The 22,034-nt window shown below is 46.4% G+C and overlaps 1 protein-coding gene across 1 annotated transcript; it reads left to right on the forward strand.

The window, feature by feature from the left end:
• Nucleotides 1-14,627: 14,627 nt before the first annotated feature.
• LOC147446057 (calcium-transporting ATPase 10, plasma membrane-type-like) lies at nucleotides 14,628-16,405 on the forward strand. Its single transcript, XM_086524666.1, has one exon. The coding sequence runs from the start codon at nucleotides 15,455-15,457 to the stop codon at nucleotides 16,403-16,405; it is 951 nt and encodes a 316-aa protein (XP_086380792.1). The 5' UTR covers nucleotides 14,628-15,454.
• The last annotated feature ends 5,629 nt before the right edge of the window (nucleotides 16,406-22,034 follow it).

The following is a 22,034-nucleotide window of genomic DNA, read 5'->3' on the forward strand; positions in this document are numbered from 1 at the left end:
TGGCTTCGATGGTTCTGCGCTCTCTTCCCATGCGTCTCCCTTTTGGTCTTGTTTGGTTGGCTCCTTGAGCAACGATGTTTGATCTTGGTGGCAGCATGTATCGGTCGTGGGTTTTGTGGGGGTGGTGCATCAAAGGGTTTGTTGGTGGGTCTTGGCTTCGATGGTTCTGCGCTCTCTTCCCATGCGTCTCCCTTTTGGTCTTGTTTGGTTGGCTCCTTGAGCAACGATGTTCGATCTTGGTGGCAGCATGTATCGGTCGCGGGTTTTGTGGGGGTGGTGCTTTTCAGAACATGCAGGTGATGGAGTTTCCAGACTCCCCCCCTTCTGCAGCAGTATCGGATGTGAGACCCTCCTACCGATCAGTCAGTGCTATGGAATGAGTCTGTTTTTGTGCTTTCAGTATGTGTCGGCATAGCCGAGCTATGTACTAGAAAAAGGGTTTCGTTGATCGAAGCAAAGGGGTTTTGTGTGCCATGGAATGAGTCTGTTTTTGTGCTTTCAGTATGTGTCGGCATAGCGGAGCTGTGTACTAGAAAAGGGTTTCAGGTAAATACATTGTATCCTAAGCATGATAAAGTGCAAATTATAGTTCAGTAATGTGATCAAGGGGTTGAATTGTTCATGTAACGACAAGTTGCTCATGAGCAAATCTTGCTAGAAGGGAATCACATGCCCCCTACCCGTCTAACCGCTAAAAATTTTCTTGCTAATTTGGGCTTGCATTATCACAAAATACATGCATGTCGTAATGATTGTATACTTTTTCGCAATGAGTATGCAAACGTGGAACAGTGCCCCAATTGTGGATCAAACAGGTACAGGGAGGACATGCAAGTAAAATTTATCTCTGCAAAGGTCCTTCAACACTTTCTTATCATTCCAAGAATAAAGAGCATGTTCAGGTGCAAGTCCATAGCCGCTTTGATGACATGGCATACTAGATCGACAGATGATGTGATGCGGGTACCTGCTGACTCTCGTGTATGGAAGCACATAGAGGAAAGTTGGCCTACATTTAAGAATGAGCCTCGATGTATCCGCTTTGGTCTGGCAATGGACAGAGTAAACCCATTCGGATTACGGAGTTTGTCATGGAGCACGTCGCCTATTTTTCTGGTTAATTATAATCTTTCACCATGGCTCGCTATCAAAAAGGGCCATCTGTTGTTGTCATTGATCGTCCCAGGAAAGTACAAAGCAAAGAACATGGACGTCTATCCAGAACCACTTATAGAAGAGCTCCAAATCTTGTGGACGTGAATCCATGTGGTTGATATGTACCAACAAATCGGACGATGAAATGTACATGTGCAAGGCATTCTCATGTGGACCATGCACGATTGGCCAGGCTTCAGTGAGTGCTCAAGTAAGTGCCTTTAGAACCCTCAAACAAATGTGATTCCTGGCCATGCCAACGCTTTATATTTTAATTTTGTGATGATTCAGGCTTGAGTTACTCGGGAAATCATGCATGTCCAAAATGGGGTCCTCAACATGGCTTCCACGGCTCTGAGCATTTGAGCAAGACAATTTACGAGGAGCATGGTAGATTTTTTCCTGAAGGACATGAGCTACGTGGACCAAACATATGCAAACATGACATGCATCCACTGAAAGTGAGCGATTGGAAAAACATGTGGCTGGAGAGGGGAGATTGGATGTCACCTGGAATGAAAAGACTTTTTATTTTCCATGAACTCCCGTACTGGAGTGACCTGCTGATTAATCATTTGCTCGACCACATGCACATCTTCAAAAATGTGGGGGAGATCCTATGGAAAACCATCACTGGAAAAAGGGAGAGCAAGACCAAAAGAGATGACCTACAGGATGTGGGCCGAGTTCCTGAGTATCACAAATATGGAGCTTTGTGGTCACATGGAAAACACTTCAGAGTGCAACAGATCGACAAACAAATGGTCACTTTCGACAATGGTATTAGGGCAAGCTTCGTGGAAAGTAGGAGTAGTGCCAGGGATGAGAATACAGAGACTAGTTAGCTTGAATACATTGGCTACATCCAAGACATCTTGAAGATTAGCTTTAGAAATTTTAATATGTTTATCTTTGATGTCAAGTGGTTCAAAGTTATTACCAACGTCTCTAATAAAACTGTGCGGAAAGACAAGAGTGGATTGATTCAAGTGAACTCTAGGTGGGTGTGGACAAATGCGCGGGATACATTTGTACTTCCACAGCATTGTGAACAAGTTGTGTTCATACACGATCCACTATGGACTGAAAATCATGAGAATGATCTGTCTAAACCCTGCTAGCTCTATGTCGTTCAAGTTACTCCACGTAGCAAGCAAGTGTGTGAAGAATTGGACATTGAGGTCAAAGAGGTGATTCATGAACAAAGCGTAGGACCGACGGAAACTTTAAGCTTAGATTTTGAGGTGGATGTCACCAATGAGAAATTGTCTGAACCTAGAGATGAGGTGTCAAATACTGAAGTTGATGCGGAGAGCGACGAAGAAGTAGAGTTCGATGACGAAGATGCAGAAGTACAGATTCAGATAGACATCTTTGGTGCATCAGATCTCATAAGGATGAGAGATTAACTAATGATTTTTGCTTTGAACTCTTTTGTGAAACTCTTTTTATTAGTCTACAATACACTTTAGATTCATTCATTTGTGTAGCAGTTTTGTTGATTTGTTATTTGTATTGATTAAGAATTTTTTATGTAAACTAACATATTTTGTGGGTGTTATTTGTGTATGATTAGCCATGGACGATGACGATAAGCCATTTTCTCTTAGTTTTACTTTTCCTGTCACTCCGGTCGGCATGTCACCCGAGAAGATGTGCTCATTTTTGTCTCAGTTCACACCAAAGCAGATCGCGATGGCACAACACCTTTGGGCAGCAGGTCCCTCTAGACCTACTACGGCCGACCCTATGCCCGGGACTAGTGTGGTCCCTACACCGAGCGGCTCCACACCTGAGTCTAGTGTGCCCCCTACGCTCTGGGACTCGTGTGCCCCCTACACCGACGGGTGGTTCATCCTCGAGACAAGGTAGACATTGTTCTGGAGGGGGTGGTTGCTCGGTTCTACTGATGCATCCACACCATCAAGAGAGCGTCCACCACTCTCTTCAGTAGATAGTTTATCGATTAGCACACCACCTACACCTTGGGGATCACACGAGCATGATCCTAGCAAGGTGTACAAGAGCAGGGATGGGACTATTGTGACGGATAGGGTCGAAAAGGCCATGCGAAAGAGAATTCGACAGATTTGTACGATTCAGTTTGGTCATTGATGGAGGTTTGGGATAACCTCAATGTTGAAAGAAATAATTAGATTGTCAAGGCCATTCACAGAGAGTACAGGCCGGCAGAGGGGTATGATCCAGTCTCAAACTCCTGGATTTTGAGCGTGGCGAAGTCCACAATGTCACCCCGTCGGTCAGAGGTGAGAGACAGGTACAATTACGACAATCCCAAGCCGGCATGGTTGGACGCAGAGGAGTGGGCGAGGATTGCACGAAAGACACAAGACAATCCTCAGAGATTTCAGCAGCAGCAGAGAGATGCAGTCAGACCACGTTTGGAGTCTACTGGAGCGTCATATCTTGGGAGTGGAGGCTATGATATGCTTCGACATGAGTTTGTAAGTATTTTACGTATGCTTAAAATTATTGAAAATATATATGTTATTTGAAGATTTATCTAATGATTAAACCATAATTTTGCAGGAAATTGCTGTGAAGCGTCCTCGACACGCCGACAGGAGAAGTATGGGTACACGCATGGACTTGTGGCCTTTTTGACCCAACTGCTGCAAGCAGGAGGAGGGAGAGGACGTCGACTGGGAGGCATTACCATGAGGGTCTTATCATTCAATGATTGTTTGCATATGTACAGACTTGTAGTGCTTATATTTGTGGTTTATGGTTATGTTTATGGTATGGCACAGATGTTATGGTTAAGATTTGGCAGTCAAGTCAAGGTTATGGTTTTGCTATGATGGTATGGCAATCATGTGATGGTTATGGTTATGGTTTTGCAATGATGGTATGGCTGTTATGGTTATGGTATGACAAGCAAGTTATGGTAATGGTTATGATATGGAAAACAGGTTATGTTTATGGTTTTGCAATTTTTGACTCATGTTTTATTTATGGTTATAAAATCTTTATGCTGTTATGCCATGATCAAGCTTTTGATTTTGTGGTTATGCTTTTCTTACAATTTTGCTAATTGCCATACACTCTCTCTTTAGTGTCAGCTTGTAGGTGGAGTGCGGTTGCTTGTGCACTCTACCTTTGAGCACAGAGGGCTGTTTTCTTTTGCTGCAGTACATGTAGCATCAATTCCCAGCCCTCTCTGCCCAAAAAAATTGCAGGTTTGGTCATTGGTGCAGAGTATGGGATAAGCGCCGATATAGACCTCTGTAGACGCATCGGAATATGCTATAGTATTACTGGCTGTTATTTCACTGCATATTTCGACGCTCATTTCATAATTTATTCTGACACATAATAGACCGGTACTTATACCGACGTCTCGTCCGAGGCCTATTTCAACGCTTTTTAGTTTTGAAATTAACTTTATTTCATCGGTATTTTTGCCGGTTTCTACGTGCCATGTTGTAGTCTGGGATGAGGTATCGGACTGCTCTTTACCTCACTTCCTCATTCTTCCATTGGCGGCTCCCTTTCTTTTTGGAGCAGTTGAAGGTTGTCCGTGCAGGCGATGTGAAGAGCATAAAAGGTGGTTGTGGGTCTACATGCTGCTCGTCTTCAACTTCGGAGACTGGTCTTGGAGTTCTCCCTCAGGGGCTTCCTCTAGAGTGGAAATCAGTTGGCAGCCCTGTGGGTAGTAAGGGTCCATGTGTTGGGGCTTGGCTCCCCATTGATAACTTGCTGCTGCATCAAAGGGTTTGTTGGTGGATCTTGGCTTTGGTGGTTCTACGGTCTCTTCCCATGCGTCTCCCTTTTGGTCTTGTTCACGCGACCCCTTCAGCGACGATCTCCGATCTTGGTGGCAACTTGTTTTGGTCATGGGTTTTGTGGGGGTGGTGCTTTTTGAAACACGCAGGTGATGGAGTTTCCAGACTCCCCCCCTTCCGATGTCCTTTCTTGATGCACTGTTATGGTGGGTTGTTCTGTCTCTTGCGGTGGGTGGCTCCCCGTTTAGCCAATATATGGTCGTTTTCTGAGTTGCTGCATCTTGAGGATGGCCTTTTATTGGTGTGGCAATCCATGAAAGGACTTCGGCAACCTTAGTGTTGATGCTAAATATGGTTTGTTAGTATTTAGTGGATAAACCTGGAACTAGTTGTAACCTTTGATTATTGTTTTTAACTCTCCTTGGCTCAATTTGAGCTTGGAGAGATTTTTCCTATTGGGGAGATCTATTTCAGTCTCATCAACCACTCTCAATAGAGGCACTTCAGGATGCAACTTGGTGTGTCAGTAGGCTACAATCAGTCTTGTCTAAGTTGCATCTTCCTCCAAGGTCTAATTTCTATAAGGCTCAGTTCGCATAGCTTGTTGCAAACATCCATTTCACCTTCATACCTAAAAAAGGAGTTCAAGAAAGTCTAAAAAAGAAGCTCAATAAAAAGTGGAGGATGCAATAAAGATGTAAGCAGTGGACATACATGGTTATATGTAATTGGGCCTACCCAATAAAGATAAAGCACAGCTATATGCTCTAGTTGATAATGCACCAAGGGATTTGGACATGTGAAAGGTGCTCATGGATGGTTCTACGGCAAGGCGAGTGGCAACGCTTTCTGCTAGAGTTTTGAGGGCAGGGATTCTGTGGAGCGCGGTGACTCTACAGTGAGGTATCGGGCTACTCTCGGCCTCGCTTCCTCATTCTCCCATTGCCAGCTCCCTTTCTTTTTGGAGCAATTGGAGGCTGTTCTTGTTGGCTGTGGGAAGAGCATAAAAGGAGGATTTGGGCCTACATGTTGCTCGTCTTCAGCTTTGGAGACTAGGCTTGGAGTTCTCCCTCGTGGGCTTCCTCTCAGGTGGCAATCAGTTGGCAGTGCTGTGGAAGTAAGGATCCATATGTTGGGACTTGGCTCCATTAAAAGCCTGTTGCTACATCAAACAGTTTTTTGGTGAATCTTGGCTTCGGTGGTTCTGTGCTCTCTTCCCATGTGTCTCCCTTTTTGTCTTGTTCGGTTGGCCCCTTCAGCGACGGTGTGCAATCTTGGTGGCAGCTTGTATCGATCGCGGGTTTTGCAAGGGTGGTGCTTTTTGAAACATGCAGGTGATGGAGTTTCTAGACTCCCCCCCTTTCGTGAAGATACGTCCTTGATGCACTCTTATGATGGGTTGTTCTGTGTCTTGTGGTGGGTGGCTCCCCGTTTAGCAAGTATATGGTCTTTTTCTAAGTTTCTGGATCTTGAGGATGGCCTTTTATTGGGGTGGAAGTCCATGAAAGGTCTATGGAAACCTTAAGTATTGATGCTAAGTATGGTTTGTTAGTATCTAAGGGGTAAGCCTGAAACTGGTTGTAACCTTTGATAATTCTTTTTGACTCTCCTTGGCTCATTTTGAGCTTGGAGAGATTGTATGGTGTTACTTTTATTATATTCTCAACCTCCTCCATTTGGTGGCGGTACTGGAAAAAAAAAGATATCTTGAAATAAGGCTCAGCATGAGCTTGAGACTGATTTGGGATTTGGACATGTGAAAGAGCTAGGAAAATTGGGATTTTCCCAAGACGCCAAAGTCAAGTTGAAAACACCCTTCAATTGTACTCTGTATAGATTCTACCAAGATTCTCCAACCCTATATCCTATGTGTTATGGAAATCAACTCACACTCAGTGGGTGTCAATGACTTGTTGCTTGGGAACTGTAAAGGGGTGGATATTCCCACTTGGACGATATGGAGGGGTGCTATCCTTTGGTTCATTTGGCTCAGGAGGATGCAATACTATTTAATCCTCCTACTGTTCACTCTGATACCCTTTCATATGTGAGTCATCTGCAAACTCAGCATCCAAGAGCTCCTCTCCCCTAACAAGCAAATGCAGTCCTTGCAGAATAACCTCCTATGAAGTCAAAAATCTGTTCATCTCCTCAACATAGAAGAGAAACAAGAAGGGGGCCCTATCTAACCAACCGTGTGAGCATGAAACGGTCCCCTTGTGCTCTTACAAAAAGCACGAGGCCATGGAGCTGGGTGGGTCTCATGGATGGTTTTTTGCGGCAGGATGGGCGGCGACGCTGTCTGCTAGAGTTTGATGGCAAGGATCTTGTAGAGTGCGGTGACTCTGTGGTGAGGTACCGGGTTGCTCTCGACCTCACTTCCTAATTCTCCCATTGCCGGCTCCCTTTCTTTTTGGAACAGTTGAAGGTTGTCCCTAATGGCTCTGTGAAGAGCATAAAAGGCGGCTGTGAGTCTACATGTTGCTTGTCTTCAGTTTTGGAGACTGGGCTTGGAGTTCTCCCTCACGGGTTTCCTCTCGGGTGGCAATCGGTTAGCATCGTTGTGGCAGTAAGGGTCCATGTGTTGGGGCTTGGCTCCCCATTAAAAGCCTACTGCTTCATCGAAGGTTTTGTTGGTGGATCTTGGCTTTAGTGGTTCTGCGCTCTCTTCCCATGGGTCTCCTTTTTTATCTTGTTCCTTTGACCCCTTCAGCGACGATGCCCGATCTTGGTGGCAGCTTGTATCGGTCGCGGGTTCTGCGTTGTGGGTGGTGCTTTTCGGAACATGTAGGTGACGGAGTTTCCAGACTCCCCCCCTTCTGCTGCAGTTTGTCCTTTCTTGATGCATTGTTATGCTAGGTTGTTTTGTCTCTTCCGGTGGGTGGCTCCCCGTTTAGCCAATATATAGTAGTTTTCTGAGTTGCTGCATCTTGAGGTTGCCCTTTTATTGGGGTGGAAATCCATGAAAGGTCTTCGGAAATCTTAAGTATTGATGCTAAGTATGGTTTGTTAGTATCTATTGGATAAGCGTGGAACTAGCTGTAACCTTTGATTATTCTTTTCGACTCTCTTTGGCTCATTTTGAGCTTGGAGAGATTGTATGGTGTTACTATTAATATAATCTCAACCTCCACCATTTGGTGGCGACACCGGGAAAAAGAAAAGATATTTGAAACAAGGCTCGGCATGAGCTTGAGATTGATTTGTATATTTCTTGGTGACATTCTAAACAATCAGTCACAATTGTGAGTTTATGAATAAGTAAATAACTATATATATATATATATATATATATATATATATATATATATATATATAGAAACATTTTTTACTTTTTTCAGAGTTGTGGAGAGTTATCTTTTAGTCTTGTTGTGTGTGTGTGTGTGTGTGTGTGTCTGTGAGAGAGAGAGAGAGAGAGAGAGAGAGAGAGAGAGAGAGAGAGAGAGAATTACTTTAGTAATGAGCTCAATGTTACGGGGACTCCCGGGACACTCAAGATGAACACCTTCACCAATAGGCCAAGGGCCCGCAACTTGGAGCTCACTCGCTGGGAGGCTTGCATCCTCTGACTTGAGTCCCTTTGGTGGCTCGTTGATGGGCTCGTCTAGAAAACGACCCGAGATCACGTCTAGCTTGACGCGCGCGGGAGCCTTGGTGGCACCGCGCGGAGTTGAAGTTTAGTTGAGTGCGGAAGCGTCTTTATGTTCAAGTTGAGCGAACGAGACCATTCGGGCCTTGAGCGCGTATCTGAGAGGTCCCATTGGAACTCTCTCAGGCCACTTTGGGCTATCTTGGAAAATTGCCGAAATGGACCCCGGACCGCCTCGGGTCGGGGTGGGCTGAACCTGCCAGCAGCCCGTCGGTTGAGAACGAGGAGCGCCACGGGCGCGCGTTCATGAGTGTGCATGGCTGATCTCGAAGAGGAAGACGAGGTCTCCGTGTGGAGTACCTAAACGTCCAATTCGGACATACCGTCCGCGTGTAGCGCCGAGCCGATGCTGGCCGAAATGAATCGACTCTGAGTCTGCCGCAGCCTTCGTCTGCGAACGAGGAGCGCATCGGGCGCGCGTTCGTGAATGTGCATAGATGAGCTTGTAGAGGAAGTCAAGACCTCCGCGTGGAGTACTTGAACGTCCAAAACGGATCACCTGTCCGCATGAGGCGCCTTGCCGACGCTCGCCGAAAGAGACCCGCCGACTATGAGCCGACGGCCCCGAAACTGGGTCATGGAGTCCCGGTGCGTGGCGGACTCCCCCGATTACCTCCATGTGATGAAATGGAGGGGGACACTCCCGTTACCGGGCGCTCTCAAACCCCCATACGCGTCCGTAGTACCTAGACGGTGTGGTGAGGAGAAATATATAGGTCAGGACTATGTCCCATCGTCCATCGTCCCCATTCCGGGTCCATCGCGCGTCCCCGCGGCCCGTGCCATGGTTGGCCGAGATCGGGTGGTCACCGTCCCATCGTCACCCCGGGAGCTCCGAATCAACCGGAGCCCAACATACACCCCCCCCTTAGAAAACTCTCGTCCCGAGAGTAGCATTGTTAGGGTTGGAATTTCCCTGGTTAATGCTTTGGAGGGTGTTGAGCTACGTGCGTCTACGAAATCCAAAATGGGCTGCATGAGCGGTCTTACCGATGAGGCAGTGTCTAACTCAAACAGCCATGCTTGCTGAATGCAGAAAAAGCTGTGGATACCAAGTCCGCTTGGCACTTTTGCTGGGGCTTTGAATGATAGATGTATGTACATTGGGGGGGCATAGACCAAGTGATTGCGTGATCCATGCCGAGGAACCTGTCTGTTCCGGATATTTTACCTGTAGCTGCAGTGACGATGCAGCTCTTGTCTTTTTGTGTGAGAATCAAGTCGCATTGATCCCCACTGCTTCTTGGAAGCTGATTTGTCTGACTTCGTGCTGATTCCTTCCTGGATGGCGACGAAGGTGAGCTTACCTGCTCGATGAAGTAAGGTACGTTGCAGAAGGTACCTTTTAGGCTTATTGAGCACCGGTCCGTCCCTTGACCAAAAAGATGAAGCCTAGCTGATATCTTCCTTGGCATACAAACCAAGGTTTTCCTGAGACTGCCGGAGGGACAATCCCATTGATACCTTGAAGCTTTGGCATACTTCAGGACTCGCTTGAACCTGAAAGTTCGGATATGAGTCTCGCAAACTTGAGGGCAAGACTTGAAGTAGGTAACTCGTAGAGAAGAAGATTGGCCGATCCGCTTCTGGTCCTTGTTATCTGCTTGAAGCTTGTCGCTTGATTGAGCCTGAGTGCTCACATATATCTGTGTAGTTCTGGAAGAACTTCGACTTGTTCTTAACAAACCTGCCTTCGTTGGCCGACGAAAACAAACCTGAGAATCACTCATCTTGGGTCTTCATGTTTTCCCTTGTTTAGATCCGCTGCAATCTGGATAAAGGGTTGAAGCTCGGTTGAAAGAAAGAGGGGTGATGGTGGGGCTCTTCCTCTTGAGCCCGATGTGGTCGCACCACATTCCTTTTCTTGTGTGCCCTTTGAGGCTCCATCTTGAGCCGAATGTTGGGCTTGGATGCATGTGTACCTGTTGAGGCTCCTGTCTGAGCCGAATGTAGGTGTACTCTTCGTGGTACCTATATGGCTCCTTGTGAGCCTGATGTAGGCATATCTGCTTGTTTTACCTTGGAGGGGCTCCTGTCTGAGCCCGAATGTAGGTGTCTTTGCTTGAAGGTCTATGTCACCATCGGGGTGGACATAGCCTTGATTGCCTTCTTCTGTTGAAGATGTGCCCACTCTGATTGGGCTGATGTTGGCTTGCGTGTATGAGCAGTGCTATCTCGTAGACCGTCACTGCGGGAGGCATCACTCAACCTCTGGCCTTCTTGAGAGGGGGCCGTCCTCATGTGGCCCTTGCGTTGAGCCGTCTTTGTGGGGGGCTATCCCCGAATCTGTGTGCTAAGGAAAAAGATGCATGGCCCGCCCGCTCGCAGGCCTCCAGCTTCGCTGTGGTGCTCGGTCCACCACCTCAGGGTCATCCGGCTTCGAGGGTGTGCTCGGTCCACCACTTCTGGGTCATCTGGCTTTGCTGTATGGTTTGGTGCGCGGTCTGCCCACTTCAGGGTACCCGGCTTCGTTGTTGGCTGGTGCGCGGTCCACCCGAGTCGAAATCGAGTCCCCGGCTTCGCTGTTGCTGATGGGCTCTTACATAGCCTGATGGTCTGCAGGCACATGTCCTGCTTGTGAAGATCCCGTCTCTTGTGTGTTGAAGGGGCTCTTATGGTAGCCTGATAGTCCGCAGGCACTCGGTCCTGCTTGTTAAGGTCTGCTTGTGTTGGTTGCTGCTTGCGTCTGATTGAGTTGGGGTGTTTTGCCTCGAGGGGGCTCAACCTCTCTCGGGTGTTTTGCCGAAGCCCCGGGCTCAACCGCTGATGATTGGGGCTAGGATCCGGTCTGTTTGCCTTCACCTGCCGATTGAGTTCTCCTCAAGAGGTACTCTCGACCTCACGCTGATTTAGCGCGGCCTTACCTTGCCGGCTTGTCTTTGCCTTTGATGAGGAGGGCCTTCCTTGGCTCCTACCTCGCTACTGCTGTTGCTGCTGGTTGGAGGGGGCTATCTAGCCTGACCTCGAGAGAGTCCCACTGGACTACATGCTGGGGGTGACATCTCGTTGTCCCCTCACGGTGAAGAAGCCTTGGCTCTACTCCTTTGCTCTGTCTGCGCCGAAGCAGGCCTTGGTCATCTTAAGATAAACTCTGGCTGGTGGCTGGCTGCTTTGTGTTGTCTTACGTCAAGTCACCGCGTCTCTGAACTGCGCCCAACACAATCCAGGAGATACTTAGAAGGATGAGCAACCCCGTCCCATCCCGGGTGCTTTGTAGCTCGCGGCTTCGTTGTGCCCTTTGTCGGTTGATACATTTTGTGGTAGCATCCTTGTACCTGTGCCTACTTCCTCTGAAGTGGCCTTGAGCTAGTCTTTAGGTTCCCGCCCCAAATATGCATGAGGGTGGAGTATTCCTAGCACGCCCTCCATCCACGGTGCTATGGTTCCGATTTCTCACGGGGGCTTGCCCAGGTGATTCTGGTGAGAGCTACACTTAGCTCCGCTGCTATGACGGCTAGGTTCCCAGGCCTTGGCCGCTGAACCGCTTTGCTTTTCTTTCCACCTGTGATGTCTTGAGCTGGAGATGCCATCCAAGCTTGATTGCTATTTGAGCTCAAAGCCCTTGTAGACAACTGCACTTGCCGTCGATGTTCATGTCAAGGATCACACTCCCTGTACGTCTTCATTCCTTGTACCCTTTAGCTCGATGATGCTGGGTTTGCATGTTCTGAACAAGGGACAGCCTGTCACGCTGCCCGTGACCCTGCCACAGGGGTCTAAGCGCATATGCTGCATTCTGAAGTTGAGCCACTGCCACTGTGACTCTGAGCCTGTGCCACGCAGGCTTTTGAAGTGCCAATGCTAAGTCACCTCGCTGCCCTTGTTGACAACTGAGGCTGTATCCGAATGAGTCGGTCCCTTACCTTGGGCCGCTCTGCCAAGCCTTACCAATACCAGGTTGAAGCTCAATGGTTGATAGCGACGATTGACTCCGGGTCCGCTTACCTCTTCACAAGGTGCTGGTCAACTCCTGACGAGCCTGACTGATGAGAAGTTGCATATCTTGAGGGCCGATCAAACTGGAGGCCGATTGTAGGTGAAAGCTGAGGGGGTACACTAGCATTGTGTCCCCGCGGCTGCCCAATGACTGGCCGCTGCTTTGTTCTTGATTGCTGCTTTGTTAGCATGGAGGGTCTCTTCACCTAGAGCCCCCGCCGAAGAAAGTTTGGAGCCGACGTATCCTGACGACTCAAAGTACCCCTGTTGGGCATGTCTTCTGTGTATTCCTTGAGCCACGGTTGGGCATCAGCCGCCGGGCTTCCCACATTCCATTGGAGTCGCTTTACTTTGCAACCCCGGTCACATTCCTGGTGACCCAGTGCGTTTGCATCGCTGGCTCGCACATTTGTGATCTTCTTGGCAGTAGATTTTGCATACTTTGCTTTTGATGTCCCGCCGTTGGAATTCGCGGGTTTAGCTCTGATACCAAGTGTTACGGGGACTCCCGGGACACTCAAGATGAACACCTTCACCAAGAGGCCAAGGGCCCGCAACTTGGAGCTCACTCGCTGGGAGGCTCGCATCCTCTGACTTGAGTCCCTTTGGTGGCTCGTTGATGGGCTCGTCTAGAAAACGACCCGAGATCACGTCTAGCTTGACGCGCGCGGGAGCCTTGGTGGCACCGCGCGGAGTTGAAGTTTAGTTGAGTGCGGAAGCGTCTTTATGTTCAAGTTGAGCGAACGAGACCATTCGGGCCTTGAGCGCGTATCTGAGAGGTCCCATTGGAACTCTCTCAGGCCACTTTGGGCTATCTTGGAAAATTGCCGAAATGGACCCCGGACCGCCTCGGGTCGGGGTGGGCTGAACCTGCCAGCAGCCCGTCGGTTGAGAACGAGGAGCGCCACGGGCGCGCGTTCATGAGTGTGCATGGCTGATCTCGAAGAGGAAGACGAGGTCTCCGCGTGGAGTACCTAAATGTCCAATTCGGACATACCGTCCGCGTGTAGCGCCGAGCCGACGCTCGCCGAAATGAACTGACTATGAGTCTGCCGCAGCCTTCGTCTACGAACGAGGAGCGCGTCGGGCGTGCGTTCGTGAATGTGCATAGATGAGCTTGTAGAGGAAGTCAAGACCTCCTCGTGGAGTACTTGAACGTCCAAAACGGATCACCTGTCCGCATGAGGCGCCTTGCCGACGCTCGCCGAAAGAGACCCGCCGACTATGAGCCGACGGCCCCGAAACTGGGTCATGGAGTCCCCGTGCGTGGCGAACTCCCCCGATTACCTCCATGTGAGGAAATGGAGGGGGACACTCCCGTTACCGGGCGCTCTCAAACCCCCATACGCGTCCGTAGTACGTAGACGGTGTGGTGAGGAGAAATATATAGGTCAGGACTATGTCCCATCGTCCGTCGTCCCCATTTCCGGGTCCATCGCGCGTCCCCGCGGCCCGTGCCACGGTTGGCCGAGATCGGGTGGTCACCGTCCCACCGTCACCCCGGGAGCTCCGAATCAACGGGAGCCCAACACTCAAGACCACTTTAAGTACTGAAAGGGATTTCCCTTTTGCCAAAACGTCCGTCCAACAGTCTTTGGTCTAGAGCGCCCAAAGTAAAGAAACACTCCCTAAAGACCTAGTACTTGATTGGAATAGTCTACAATAGGTTTCACATGGGAGGAAGACAGAGTTGAAGTGAACGTCAATTAATTTGTCATTTCTACCTTAATGCTCACAAACAATTGCAATTCGAGGAGAGAGAGTTTGTCATGTAGCGACGACGAGAAGAGAGAGAATGGCTTTGTTGAGGCAACCCTGCCAATTTTGGCAGAGCTAGAAACCAAAAGCTGCGTTCAAGCTTGTTGCTGAGCTCAAGTGGCAAAGTTAAACTCTACCGTGCGAATGTCCTCGACTACAATAACTACACGATGAGAGTTTGGGGCTTGAACGTCTCCTCACTTTCAAGTTTCTCACAGGGTTGAGGATGTGGATCAGCTTAGCCTTGAACCGGTTGAAGAAACAAAACAATTGGCTGAAGGGAGGGGGAGAAGGAAAAATCTGCTTGAAAAATTTAAAGAAATAATTACAAAAAACGCTAGTTTTTTTTTAATAAAGTAGAAATTGAATTAAAAGAAAAACTGGGAAGTATACATGGACCCATAGGAGGGGGGAGGGTCACCCCATGAAAAGAGGACTACAACATGCTAATCTTGTCCAAACGGATCTGCAAATTTTGGTAGGCGTGGCAGTCCCTAAGGACTCTCCTTTGGGTATTTTGCAGGTACTAATGCTTTAAGGCTAGAATTTCCCAGTGGATATTCCCACTTGGACGATATGGATAATGGAGGGGTGTTATCCTTTGGTTTATCTGGCTCAGGAGGAATGCGGTACTATTTAAGTCTCCTATTGTTCACTCTTTTACTCTACTTTTTTTGAGCTCATGAACTGCTCAGTCTCACTTTGTAATAAAGTCTCTAGTGTACCTTGATGAACCTTTTCCATGTGTCTCTAGCCTGCAGAAACTCCTAAAATGGTCTACAATGGAGGAAAAAGGTTTGCCCGGTAGACTCTCATGCTAGTTATTTGGAAAAATTTCCCCTTTGAATCTACCTTAAACGGAATTTAGTCTGTTTGTGATATTGATTTTTCCGGAGCACTCAGTGAGGCTTAACTTGCTTTCACTTGTTCCAAAAACGTGTCCTGGGGAGGTTCGTCAAACGGGGCGTGCACTTCAATCCGCCATGACTTGGGAAGTTGGGGCACTGCCAGGAATTTGCAAACGTTATGGGCTATAAAACTGAACTCACGAGCATGGAGGCACAGATCCAGTGTCAATTTAGGTTAGCCAACTTTTGGGTAACAAAAATTTCGAGTACTGCCCACATCTCAACACTCAGCTCTCTCTCTCTTTCTCTCTCTCCCTCCCTCCAATCAAGTTTCACAGACACACAGTCTCTCTCTCTCGAGAATGCCTCCTAATTATTACTCCTGGCCCACCAGCTCGACAGCGCCGGCGGAAACTGCGCCATCAACAGTACTCATTGTTGACGTTGATTCCATCTTGCCCGCAGTGAAGCCCATCATGAGTGCTGCCTCCATGAGCAATGTCGATGGCGCCGACTTAACATTCGGCCGCATCAACATCACATTTAAGGTGGCGAGCATTGCGGTAATTGCAGTACTGCGTTTTCAATCTTCCCATTTTGTCACCATTGATCATGATTGTCCTGCTCATGACGTTTCCCTTATAAGTGTCGATATCGGCCTCAATATACATGCTGACGGAAGCCAATATTCAAATAATGTACGATTTCATCCTGACATTGTCACGTCGGTTGCTAACATTGTCCAAACTCGGGATCTTGAGATACCGCAGAAGCTTGGCGGGCTTCAAGGTTTGGCTTCAGAACTGCACACAAATTTGATTGAAGGGCTACCCACTACTGCTGACTCGCACTATAGCACCGACGCTCTTCTGCATCGGAAGCATGTCTTTGGTGAGAATGCATACCCTCGGAAGAAAGGCAAAACATTTTGGGGCTTTCTGTGGGAAGCTTGCCACGACACTACCCTCATCATTCTTATGCTTTGTGCCGCCTTCTCGCTTGCATTCGGCATCAAATCAGATGGCATTAAAGAAGGATGGTATGACGGGGTGAGCATTGCTATTGCTATACTTTTAGTGATTGTTGTGACTGGTGTGAGCAATTATAGACAGTCTAGGCAGTTTGAGCGCTTGTCTGAGGAAAGGGACAACATTCAAGTGCAAGTTACTAGGGGTGGCCACCAGATAACTGTACCTCTAGTTGACATTGTGGTGGGAGATTTAGATGCGTCGATACAGTCATCGAAAGAGGGTCAATATGCGCATTTGCGCTGCCGTCAGAATACGTGCCGGAAGAGGCGTCAGAAATTTTGAAATCAATTTTTTTTAAAACCTTAGCTCCCTTTATAAATACACACACATATACCGACACCCGCCAGTGATGCCAGCAATGTGGCGTCGGAATTCAAGTGACCTCTTGTATTGGACTATGATGATATCTAAAGAGGTGCAGTTGACCTTTAACACCACTAGCCTCTACTTAGGTCTATTAGTATGTATATGTATCTACATGTTTTTGTGCTAATATATATCCTTTGGGAGAGAATTGTAATGTTACGATCAATTGATCACTTAGACATTGAATCTAGGTGCAGTCAACACAAAACGATGGCTACATTGACAACCATAAAATATATATGTATATACATATATATTTGTTTATGGATGTATGTAGGCACTAAGTACGAGAGCATAACACCCGAAGATTAAACGCTTCCTCTTGGGTATAGTCCTTTTTTAATCGTCGCATTGCGGTCATTGATCCACTCATGCATGGATTATCGCAATGTACCTTTGGTTTTACCACGGTTGAGACTACGATGATATCTAAAGAGGTGCAGTTGACCTTTGGCACTACTAGCTTCTACTTAGGTCTACTAGTATGCATATGTATCTACGTGTTTGTATGCTAATATACTTGTCTACGTATTTATAGATGAGTGAGTAGGGTAGAAAGCTTAATCTCGTATTACTCTTTGTAATGTAGATGTCAGACGAGAGAGTAACTGGTGAGCAGCAGCCAGCTGGCTCTTCTTTTTATTGGTTCACATCTGAGGTGGGCTCCCACCCGGGGTGGACATCGCCTCCCGTGGACCCGAGTCTTGAGTCGGTGAGAACAAGCAAAGAAATAAAGAATGTTTCTACGTAGTTAACCCTAAACCATGAGTGTCATAGGTTTTTTTTTGTTATTTTCAGGCATGGACATCCTACACCTACCCTTCTCAGGTTCCTCCACCGGTCGTAGATCCTGACTTACAGTGGGCTATCTCTTTATGAGACCAGCAATACCTCCATTCGATGGAGGATTTGTTTGTCCGCTACACTCCGCAGCATCTTGCGACCTATGGAATTTCTCCGCAGACTACACCATGGGGGAGTTAGGAAGGTACTCCTTACCTACAGAGCCTCGCACCGACGGCACCTCCCTCTACTCTCCCTTCCTATCGTCCTACTCCTATTCCATCGCAGGATCCTACTCCCCTTGCATCCCAGGGTCCTACTCCCATGGCATCACACGATCATACGCCACTCCATTCCACTCCTGCTTCGCCAGAACATCATCGACGCACTTCCTCTGGCAACGCGCATTGATGCTCATCTCAGGGCAGCGAGCACCGTGAGAGACGGAAGCGGCGGCAGATCTTGTGGTTTGCATGTTTTGGTAGTGGCGGGGGAATGGAGTTCCCACTTTCAGAGTGTACCGCCCTTGACACAGAGGACGAGGATATTGATGTACCCGTGCCAAACATGCATAGGCGCTACTACAGGGTTAAATATATGGCGGGGAGGTGGATTTCGGCACAGCACAAGAGGGTAGGGTATTTTCATGCCATCTACAAATTCTTATACATTAAACGTATAAGAACTGTTTTATAAAGTTTAGAGACCAACTGCTCGATCATGCACGGTACATTGAGGACGCTCTGTTAGCTAGATTTCCAAACGCCCCCGATCAATGTTTTTCACAACAATGGTTTAAGGGCTACATAATGACATTTCTAAATAACAAGCAGTCTAGTGTATGACGCGCAACAGCCAACGAGGTCAGAGATCTAGACAGGAGTTACCGCTGTGGCAACATGGCAGAGGCGGACTGGGAGTGGGCAATTCAAGAGAAGAGCGATCAAGCTACAACCGGTTCATGATACAGACAACAACGCGAGGCTCGCGCAAGACAAACTCCCACAAACTATGGCTGAGGAGACAAGAGAGCTTGGAGGGATAAATATGTAAGATTAATTGAATTATAACGTCGATGATTATAAAGATCGTAGTTGATGATTTGGTATTGTTATTGCTAACTTAGGAAAATATGACTCTCTCTCGACCAACCAGAGAGATGGTCAAGTATCGGGAGCGACATATAGAATTTGATACTTACGATGGTTGTTCGAAAACAACCACATCTCTCGCGAGCAATTTGACGCGGCGGTTGGACAACTACAAGCGGTAAGTTTAAACAAGTAATTTTGTATCAATTGTTTTGAGCTGTTGATAATTGTTTAATTTGGTTTGGGTTTATGTAGAGTCAAACTGATCTAACATACGTGCCTCTGGATGACGACCAGATAGAGGAGGATTAGATAGAAAAATGTGTTGTCAAAACTTTTATAAAGTCCCAATATGGCACAATGTATATATAACTATTTACTTTTTATTGTAACTTTTCTATATAGTTGATCTTTTACAGTTTTAATTGTCAAGGTAAAGTAAATTTAATTTCAGTTCTTTGGTATTTTTTATACTCTTCCAAAAAACGATTGATGTTTCATTGTTTTATGCAGGTAAAAAATAAAGGTGTTCATTTGGGCCACCCAAAATTGGGTGGCCTTAATGAGCACCTTTATTTTTGAATTAGCGTGTAGTGGCAATAAGCGAGGGTAATAAACACGGCAACTGACGCGGTAATACCTACGGGTATATTGTTGCAACTATTATCGCGCTTATTGCTGAGAAACCACTACCACGTGCATAACCGCGGTAATAAACGTGGCACTGACGCGGTAATACCTGCGGGTATATTGCCGCGACTATTACTGCGCTTATTGTCAAGGTAAAGTAAATTTAATTTCAGTTCTTTGGTATTTTTTATACTCTTCCAAAAAACGATTGATGTTTCATTGTTTTATGCAAGTAAAAAATAAAGGTGCTCATTTGGGCCACCCAAAATTGGGTGGCCTAAATGAGCACCTTTATTTTTGAATTAGCATGTAGTGGCAATAAGCACGGTAATAAACACGGCAACTGACGTGGTAATACCTACGGCTATATTGCTGCGACTATTACTGCACTTATTGCTGAGAAACCACTACCGCGTGCATAACCGCGGTAATAAACGCGGCAACTGACGCGATAATACCTGCGGGTATATTGCCGCGACTATTACTTGCTTATTGCTGAGAAATTACTACCGCGTGCATAGCCGCGGTTATTGCCGCCCCCGCAAATTTTTCTCTTTCCTTTTTCCTTTGTTCTTTCGCGACAATGTTAGCGGTTATATACAACTCCTCTTATAGTGTGTGAAGGCATGCGGCAATTCAGCTTCTGCATCGAGGGTGAGGCATTTGGCAATTTTAGCTTCCAAGGGGTAAGATCGCTTGATATTTCGTGGGTCCAAAAATATCCTCTTTTCGGGTGCTTTCCAGTACAGAAGGCATCCGGCCCCTCCTTCCCCTTTCCCTGTGCCTCATCCGGAATTGGACCGCTTGGCGGATCAGAACTTCCAACCTATGCTTGCATTGTAATTTGTGAGTCCATTATTTGATTGTTGGTGAAGCTGGAGTGTTGTGATCATACAGGAATGAACTTGGCGAGCAGCGCAATGGACCAACTCAAAGACACCAGACCAATGCAAACCACCCACTATTGCCAATCCAGCCGAATCGTTGATGCAAACTTCTCTAAAAACTCCACCATTACCACCTACAAGATGACGGTAGCGGTGTTGCAGAACACCCTCTCTACCTGGTCCAAGACCCCTTTCTTGCTTCCCCCACCTCCATGGCTACCCTTCTCTCTTGAGCTCTGATACAAGTATAAAACCAGGGAGACAACTACATGCTCTTCACCACCCAATTGTGCCCTATATAGCCCCTTGGCCATGCTATTTATAGGAACCCCCTTTATCACATGTATGTCCTGGCTTTTTTTTTCCCTTTGCCTACCCAGTCCTACCTTAGGCCTGACAAGGATACAATCTACCATATCTCCATGAGTCAATGTGGTTCTTTTCCGCTGATCTCATTGCTTCAATGGCACAAGGAGTTTCAAAAACTCTATTTATCTTTTGAAGGGGGGAATATTTTGAAGATGATATGTCGTTGCAATATTCATGCCTACAATACCAAGGTCAAAGCTTTGATATATGAAGAAGATGATGGGATAGAAGATGGTGAAAGGAAAGTGCTTAAAAGAACTAAACAGGGGAAATTTTGTAATTTGGGCCAAAAGAAAAAATTGATGCTTTGAGAGGGAGAATTTTTGGGAAAGGGACCATTCTCAAGAGATTTTTATTTTTTTTCAAAACTCACTCAAACAGAGTGAGTAGATTGAATCAATACCAAACAAGTCCATGCTCACCACGAGCCATGAAATCAAAAAGAATTACACAGGTATCATAACTGTTCCATAATAGTTCAATACAACCATCGAAAGCCCCAGCGAGATCAAAAGCTGCAGGAGATTGCCACGGGTAACCAAGGGGCTCCCATCCCCAAAAGCCACCCCCCTCATGATGCATCCACAATAGATTACATAGCATCCTGGTGCCTTTTGTTGGACCATTCTCAAGAGATTTCAAAGCAACACTTCATGTGGGCCCATGAAAAGTGACATCCCTATGCAAATGGTAAAAAGTTGGAGATTTATCCCAAATTTTGTGATCTGAAATTTGTTACTTATATTTTAAAAATGAAAAACATTTTTTTCCCTCTACCATTTCTTACAAGAAAAAAATGACCTCAAACTTTCCCTAATTCCTACTTGTACAATTGCTAGAGAGGTGGTGGCTACCCAACACAAGTGGGAGAACAATTGCATGGACCAGTGACTCATACAAGGTGTGTACAATATAGATCAAGTAAGGGAAAAGGTATGTCTTAAATATCAAAGAAAGTGGATAGATTACCTTTCTTTTCTCTCTCTCTCTCTCTCTCTCTCTCTCCACATTTTATGTTTGCATTAACAACATGCCATCTTATAATTGAAAACAAATAAAATTCTAGTAAAAAAGGGCTTTAGAAGTATCCTTCATATATTATCTCCACTTTCCTCCAAGGATGAAAAGCCCTCAAACATATCCCCCCTTAACTCTTACACTTAGTAAATACCATATCAAGGCTACAAGTTCTAATTTTATTAACAACATGTGGACTGAATGGTATAAAATATAGAAAAACCTTGTAAGCTTAATGGCAAGCAAAATATCTATTGGTATTGAAAATAGTGAGGTTGACTAGAGTACAATTGGTTATAGGTGTACAGAGACTATATTTCAGTATCACTACGTCTGAATGCATAGTTTATGAAACCTCCTTGATCTAGTGGACAAGGTGTGGATGGTTGCATTGCAAGGGGAAGATGGCCTAGCTTGAAAACCCACCACCTAGGTAATACCACTACTTGGACAAATTGATAGCTCTCAAAGATCTTGATTAAAGACAAAAGATTGTTTGTCTAATAAAGAATGCAAAATTAAACTTTACACTATGGTTTAAAACTTATTCTTTAAATTCGTTATCACATACTTGAAAGACACCTACAATTGAAATATATGTAACTAGGGTAATATTGATAATCAGATCTTGAATAGACGTGCTATAAGAAGCTTCAAATAAGTGATTACTTTGGAGGATATCCCCATGGAAGCAACTATTTTGTGTTTAATCTTAAATGAAAATTTGAATAGGGAAAGACAAAGATCCCCCATCTAGAGGTCTCTAGT

This window comes from Adiantum capillus-veneris, chromosome 12, assembly GCF_014529385.1.
Source record: "Adiantum capillus-veneris isolate H3 chromosome 12, ASM1452938v2, whole genome shotgun sequence".
Lineage (NCBI taxonomy): Eukaryota > Viridiplantae > Streptophyta > Polypodiopsida > Polypodiales > Pteridaceae > Adiantum > Adiantum capillus-veneris.

Excerpts from the sequence above, each read along its gene's own strand:
- LOC147446057 (XM_086524666.1), top strand. The coding sequence starts at position 15,455 with ATGCCTCCTAATTATTACTCCTGGCCCACCAGCTCGACAGCGCCGGCG.